At 39.6% G+C, this 7,511-nt stretch overlaps 1 protein-coding gene across 1 annotated transcript; it reads right to left on the bottom strand.

Moving 5' to 3' along the window:
* Window positions 1-207: 207 nt before the first annotated feature.
* LOC137398024 (uncharacterized) lies at window positions 208-3,000 on the bottom strand. The gene has a single exon (XM_068084124.1). The coding sequence runs from the start codon at window positions 2,998-3,000 to the stop codon at window positions 208-210; it is 2,793 nt and encodes a 930-aa protein (XP_067940225.1).
* Between the last annotated feature and the right edge of the window lie 4,511 nt (window positions 3,001-7,511).

Raw genomic sequence — 7,511 nt, 5'->3', positions numbered from 1 at the left:
TGACACGCCTATTCTCACACTTAGGTATGGGTCTACCTCAAAGTGTATATCTCTCAGTACACTCCTTATATTCGTCATACACAGGGGGTCTGACGAGATCAAACAACTCCATCGCATTGATCCAGCTCTGAGTCAACTCATCTAAACTTTCTTTTGCTTTCCTATTTAAGTGCGGCATTGTTAATGTAATTTATTCTGCAATGCCATTTATTCTGTAATGTCAATTATTCTGTAATGTCCGTGTGCCAAGCTATTTATTGAATCTAGATAATAGCGTTTGTCGTCAAAGGCCGACAGAGTCTTTTTGCTGAATGTCCAATTTTTTATCTCGTGTAGCTTGGACTGGAGTGTCGTCATGGTGGCATTCGGAGCCGGATCTCCACTATCCAGGCATTGTTTGTAGTTATCAAACTTTAGATTTTTGGTTATACACTTTTTCACTCCTTTGCATTTTGTCAGTCCCCAACCCTCACCCTCTACGCAGTATGACTTGGCTCGCAAAGCCACAAACTCCGATATCACCTTACCACCACCCTTATCTTTCATGAGGCCTGGCACCTTTTTGTATTTGTCACTATAGCACGAGTGATCTTTTGGATAATTGCTCGTGTCGTACAGGTGTAGTGGCATCTCTTTATAAAAATCTTCAGTCTCGATCATGAGCACAAGACTGTCCGTGTCAGTGTACATCATTCGGGCATTGGGATACAGTTTTCTGATGACATCATAAAATAAATCGTACATGTGCATCTTTGATAGATCCAAGATGGCTTGACCAACGTAGATTGGCTTGTTTAATGTTACTGTCGTTTTGTTCATTGACACGGCTGACAGTTCATCATTAAACTCTTTCTTACACTTAAACCGTGGTCTGTTGATGAGCTTCTGTTGGCGTTTCGTGTTAGTAGTCAGTTCAACCTCGATCCGTTTGCGAACTTCCTCCATCGTCTTGCCAAATAGCGCATTCATCATAAGCTTGAAAAAGTCTTTACTAAAATCTGTCTTAGCCTCCTTTCGAAGCTCGGCATTTAGTCGAATGTACGGCTCCATCCAAGCTCTCTCTTTAAACTTGAGAGCGCGGTGCACTTTGGTCACACACAGACCTTTATTGATATAATACTCTAGAGTTTTGTGATGTACAACGTAATTGCACTTATCTTTAAGATTGGGCACTAGCTTGGGCACTTTTGCGTAGCAAGGCTCTCCGAGCTTCACGTCACCAACGGATCGCATATATTCCGACCAATGATCGGGTTTTTTTGACTCGGGTGCGAATGGATAGTCGTTGTGCTCATCATGCAACTCGGTTGGATTCTCAAAATCCACATCCGCGACATACCCTTCATCCTCGCTAACATCGGGCAGTTTGCCATCTTCTATCCACTCAAAACCACCAGTCGGTAGTTTTTTCAACATTGTCAAAGGGTACAGACTGTTGGCATCCAAGTACATAATGTAGGTAGTTGGCTTACTCGGATCGTAGTCCTTTACATACGGATTGTTTGCCTTGGCATACCGCAAACCACCGCAGGTAGACATGCCACTTCTCATGCCTCTCTCAAAGAAATTGTACATATCTACATCGGTGATGAGCTCCAGTTCTTGCTTCGTTATTTTTAAGCAAGCATCCAATGTCAATGAGGGTGCAGAGATGTAATGGCATGGATCGAGGCCATAATTCACCATGGCTAATTCTCTATAACTCTCAAAGAAAACCGTCAAGAGTAGCACATCGCTCTTTAGATATAGGTCATGGTAGTCACCCAAATTTCTACATCCGAGCTCTCTCCACACTTTTTGAGAATGCCGATAGTCCTTATCACTTATACCGGCATAATTGTCAAGTGATGAGCTAAAGTACTTTTTATCCGGGAGTCGTCGTTCTTTAAACCACTCGTGAGAATCCATATACTCGTACGGATACACGCCCTTTCTCGCCAACAAGCCGTAGTGTTCCGGAAACTCCTGTTTCAAGTGCAGGAGATCGTCTAGTCCTTTCACTAGTTTGGCCAGTGAACTGTTGAGGTGTTGCATGCTGTCGATAAACTTAAAGCGATCTATTCTCATTGACATGTACTTTTCATCCGTGTTCACTATAACATCGATGCCCTTGTACCCCTCGTAAGCCTTGACAATTAAATGAGAGTCGTACCCCTTGAGGTTGTGAAATATCACGTTAATCTTTTTTGTCTGTCTGTGCTTGAGATTGCAGCTATTGTGCGCGGGGCCTCTGTACGACCCAGAGACATGATCATGATCTCTAACTAGCCAATCTTCTTCTTCCGTAGCCTCGCGCCCACGCATGTAGCACTCTGTCGCAGTTTTAAATGCTTGCTCTTGCTCCGGAGTGATTATTATTTTCGCGATTGGAATGCTATCTATCAACTCTTTTATTCTATCAAGCTCTGCAAAGAATCTCTCCATGCAATCCTCACCCCTGTAAGTCTCAAACCTCAATGGCTTTTCTAAGCTGTTCACCAGGTTTACGCCGTAGCCACACACTGTATGGACTTTGGTATCTTTGTCTATAATAGACTCAAAGTCCGCGTAGACGGTGTAAGGCACCTTTTCCATATTTTTAATGTTCTTAAACTTCATGACCGAGCCAGGTTTGGGCATCTTGATGATGCAAGTACCATCGTGAGCGGCTAGGCACCCTTTGATGTGGTCCTTAAATGTTCTCTCACACGTTAAGTGGTGGAGACATCGTAGGCAGTTATAGTTGCTATGTCCTCTGTGATCAGTTTGCTTCCTCATTAACGCTGACATACTCTTGATCCACATGTAATGATCCTTGTAGAGAAGCAGGTTAACCTCGGGGAGACCTTCCGCCTCCTCAGTATACAACCGGTTATCCGTGTGGACAATCTCCAACCCGCTCCTGCTCTCGCCGCCTTCTCCCTTAGATTCGATCCACTCAAACACATTCACGACCATATTGTTTTTGTAGGCAAACCTTTGTATTTGATCTTCCGCAACCGTCACCGGATAGTTTAACATTTTAGTTTTTAAGGCATTTTTATACGGGATGTACTTTGATAGCCTGTCAGCATTGTCATTCGGTGGATGTAAGCATGATAGCACCGCCCACAAAAAGCACTTGTTGTCATCTACCGCTTCCGGATTTATCTCTTTTACTTTTTAACTAACGCTGATTTCTTGGTTTTGGTAGTAAAAGCAATGTCCAGAGATTTTGCAATCCGTTTTATCTCTGCCATTGTTTTGCCACCTACATTGTTGACGTTTATGATGGCATTTTTTTTCGCTAAAGCTTTAGGGGTTGGTTTGTACGTTCCACCTCTTAGAGGTTTCCATCGATAAATTTACAAATAAAATCTAGATACTCGCTCCAAAATTCACCCCGAACCGTTGTTCGTAAATTCATCAATTTTTCTGATTCTATTCGCTAGCTGTCTGTTTAATTCTTCATCCAGATTGGTTGATGATAGGATTGGTATGGCGCCTTCTTTAGGGGTACCCCAGAATCAAGTGATTATAGTACCACGCTCCAGATGGGAGAATGCAACTTCAGCGCTTACGCGAAGTTTTTTAGTTCGGTTAAACGCATCATTAATCCTACCTATAATGACGGGTTTGGCGTGATTCCATACAAAGTCTATGTCGGCTGACTGATAACTGGATACATCTATAGTAGATTTGTTGGTGACCTCGTCTACAAAAGTGGTTCTTATCTCCACCCGCGGCGCTCTGTCAACACCTCTCAATGCGTCCACCAAGTCCGCTTTTTTTACATGCGGCCCAACTGTTATATCTCTGTCTCGAGCTAAAGATTTTAGATCTTTCATACTCAAGCCGTCCACTGTAAGACGTTTCTTGCCATCGACAATATCCTTTAACTCGGCTCTTCTCAGCTTCGCTGTATTCCCAAACCCCATACGCTTCGCCTCCTCCCTCATCTGACTGGAGGTAGAGTCTCCATACAGGTTTCTCACATTGCGGAGGGCATCATCCGGGTGTGGCTTTTTGTAAGTACCGTCTACCACTATTGGTATACCCTTACTAGTTTTACCAATCACTTTGGATCGATCGCCTGCACGATACGCTAGCTCCGCTTTGCTCATTTTGCTGTATCCTTTAATACCGCTTTGCTTGGCATCCTGTCGAAGCCAGCTCGTATTCCCCTCTCTGTAGAGGTTTCTAATGTCAGACACTGCCTCAGGTGGTGCCCGCTTTCTAACTCTCTTTTCCATTTTATTTATTATTACAAAGCTTTAAACCTTAGTCAAATCGATTGATGTAGGCTTAAAGAATTTTGTATAATAAATAGGCGCAAAAAGCAAGCGTGACCAGCACCGAAAGGTCCTGCAGTCGCGTGTCACCTAGGTGACAGCCGTGCCTGTTTCTAACTCTCTTTTCCATTTTATTTTTGAATTTTTTGAAATTCCTCCATTTTTTTAAATCCCAAGGATTTTGAAAACTTTGTAAAATTCTAGATTTTTTAGACAAAAAATGCCAGGGCGAAAATTCTGAGCCAGAATCTCCATTATTGCATTCTACTTGGGCTTTATGGCATTGTTATGTATGGAAAAGCTCCCTACTCCCCCATGGCTGGTTGCTTTTCATAGTGCCGTTAACGCTGGACGGGTTGTTTATTGGCCGGGTCAGTTCCATCTCTTCTTGCTCCAGTGCAGCCAAGCTATTTACTTTGAACTTGTTGGTGCGGAGCCATCTCTTCTCTGGTTGATTAAGGCAGAAGCAAACCAATCTGCCAGGTGTTCAGCTTATGGAATAAGCCAGCTGCTATGCTCTTTACTTGAAAATATCATAAAAATTAAAGCAATAAAAAACATGAAAACGAAACTGATGCCCTTTAAATCTTCTTTGGGGGAGTGTTTTTGAAAACAGCCTTTTGCTTCTTGGCTCTTGCTTTTGGCCTGATTAGCACTGGTTTGCTTCCTTTTTATATTCAGAAAAAGATGTGGATTCCACTTGGTACGAGAGCTGTTATTTTTAGTACTCGAGATAAGAAAGAGTATGATGTGATGTTAGTATTGTTTCGAGGTGGGTTTGTTTTTAGCTGAACAAGAGTTTCACTCTGATGGAGTTGAAACTATTTGAAGTTTAACTGTTGCTACCTTCCGAAAATGTAATAGAGAAAGGTTCCTTATGAGTTCCTTACGCAGAAATGAACCTCAACTCAATCGTGATATCTGCGCTCTCTTACAAGAAGATGAAGGCAATAGAAAATTAAATAGATTCGTTAGAAGTCAGTATTGCCGTTCTGTAGATACAATGGTAATGATGGTAGTGTGAATAAGGTGTGAAAGTGGTGTGAAAGTGGTGTGAAAGTGGTGTGAAAGTGGTGTGAAAGTGGTGTGAAAGTTGATGTGAATAGTTTCTAATGCCAACACTGCCACTGCAACAGTTGTAACAATATTACAAGCTGTTTCGTATCTTGTTTGGTGTCCTAGATATTAATAGGTTAAAACCTGTAGTTGGTAGGTTCATTTTTAGTTCCCCTTCTGTGTGCACAACAATTTCAATGAAGCGGTAATTTTTTACTCTTGCTATTTTAGTCATGACTCAAAAACGGTCAGTTTTTAGTCTAGATTATCTGTTTGAACTTTATCAACAATACTTATAAATTATTCAGCTTGATATTCTATTAAACCTAGCCACATAATTTTTTGGGAATCCATTGGCTGCATACGATATTATGAAGACTTATGTAAATTGTATGCAGAAAACCAACTTTGACCAACTGGCTTTATAGAGAAATTTATTGCATTAAAAATTGAGTTCTTTTTTAAACTATATCGTGTGTGAGACTCACTTTACTTTACCTAGAAATACCCATAAGAATTTTATAAATCACAATTGGAACTACACACAATTAAGAAAAAGATAATGATATACTGTATAAATGGTAATATTTGTGTGTGTGCGTGCGCACGTGCGCTAGCCCCTGCGTGTGTTTGTGTGGGTGCGTGGAGGTGTTTGTATTTGTTCATTTTATAGAGCGCTCTTTTCTTTTTTTGATTCGGTCGTACAAAGCAAAAATATTTAATTACCTTAACTTTTTGGCAGGGGAAACGACCAAAAGGTCGTTTACCGGTTGCGTGGGGAAACAAAATTTTTGTCTATTTTGGATAACGTTTATAAAGCTGTCGCCTAGTAACGTTAAACAAAGAATATGAACACTAGTAAGTTTTAAATATCATCAACAAGATATCGGTTGATGATTTACAGTATGAAACAATAACCTGAAAGGCGTTTCTTTGTGCTAAAAGCTAAACAAATCCTGCCTCCTTGGAAAAGAATAAAAGTAAGAAAAACCAGTCAACATCGGCTCGACTTTCAAAATAGTAAAATAAAATATTATTTGATCATGCAATCATTAGTGATATTTTGTCTGATCAGACAAAATAATTCAAATGATAGAAGTGATGTAAACTGTTTGGACTTTTAATATACTTGGAATATACAAAGAAAACGATTGTTATGGTGGCTCGCACGGCTACGTTATAGCGTTGGAATCTACCGAAAAAAAAATGCTTCCAAGCATTTCATAGAGGGACAATTGCACATGGTTGTATTTTTTGAGTAGTACATATGTGAATGAATGTTTATGTACAAAAATTTTTGTTCATAGAAATAAATTTAAGATTTGAGCTATGCATGTTCGTAAAATATTGAATTTATTGAATTTTTGAAAATAAATTACTCGAGGTTCGGTTGTTTTTGGATGGCTTATACCTGGTCAAACGGCATAAGCCACCCAAAAAAGAAAATATCAAATGAAATTACTTTTGGACTAGCCGATACTCTTTTCCATGTTTTGAGCCTGTGGCTATTTTGTGTCTATTTCTTTCCCTGCCAGAGAGCATTAACCTCTAGCGGTGAAACAAAAAATGAAACGATGCCTAACTGTACCATTCCGTTAGGCACTGGGTTAAAAAGCATTGCTTCTGTAGTGAATTAAGTAAAGTTTGCTACTCAATAAATAAATTAATGAGTAGTACATTACATGTAATTAATGTATACTGCTCACATGTACCTTCGTCACGTAAACGGTTTTTTCTTGTCTCCACTGAAAATCAAATTATTCTTGCTTACTAAAATTCTACTTCAAAAAGGTAATTATCTACTAACTTTTATTAACTTTTTATTCAATGTGGTATTGTTTATGAATTGCGACACCTCTACCACATAAACCTTTCACTTCCGCTCATTAACAAATTTAAATATTGGCCTTTTGCCAGCCATTTTGCCGATAATGCTTTATGATGTGTATACAATATGCTTCAATTTCAAACTCCATCTAAAACGTTAGTTTGATTTATATTTTTTATTTTGCTAACATGTTAACAAACACTGCCATGCAAAAAATTTATGGTATCTATAATTTGTGCATTGATAAGGCGATGTAAAGCTATGATGCAAAAATGATCCTTATTGATGCTCCTTATATTTACAAAATCGTTACTTTCACCACCATCAGACTCAGTGCTGCTATTGCTATTTTAATTATCTGTGTAATCACAAAAATC

The sequence above is a fragment of the Watersipora subatra genome, chromosome 6 (assembly GCF_963576615.1).
Source record: "Watersipora subatra chromosome 6, tzWatSuba1.1, whole genome shotgun sequence".
In the NCBI taxonomy this organism is placed as follows: domain Eukaryota; kingdom Metazoa; phylum Bryozoa; class Gymnolaemata; order Cheilostomatida; family Watersiporidae; genus Watersipora; species Watersipora subatra.
The sequence above is the reverse complement of the archived record's forward strand: the minus strand, read 5'-3'. Positions and strand labels throughout refer to the sequence as shown.

Bases quoted from the DNA above. Each gene is read 5' to 3' on its own strand.
- LOC137398024 (XM_068084124.1), bottom strand. From the start codon at position 3,000: ATGTTAAACTATCCGGTGACGGTTGCGGAAGATCAAATACAAAGGTTT.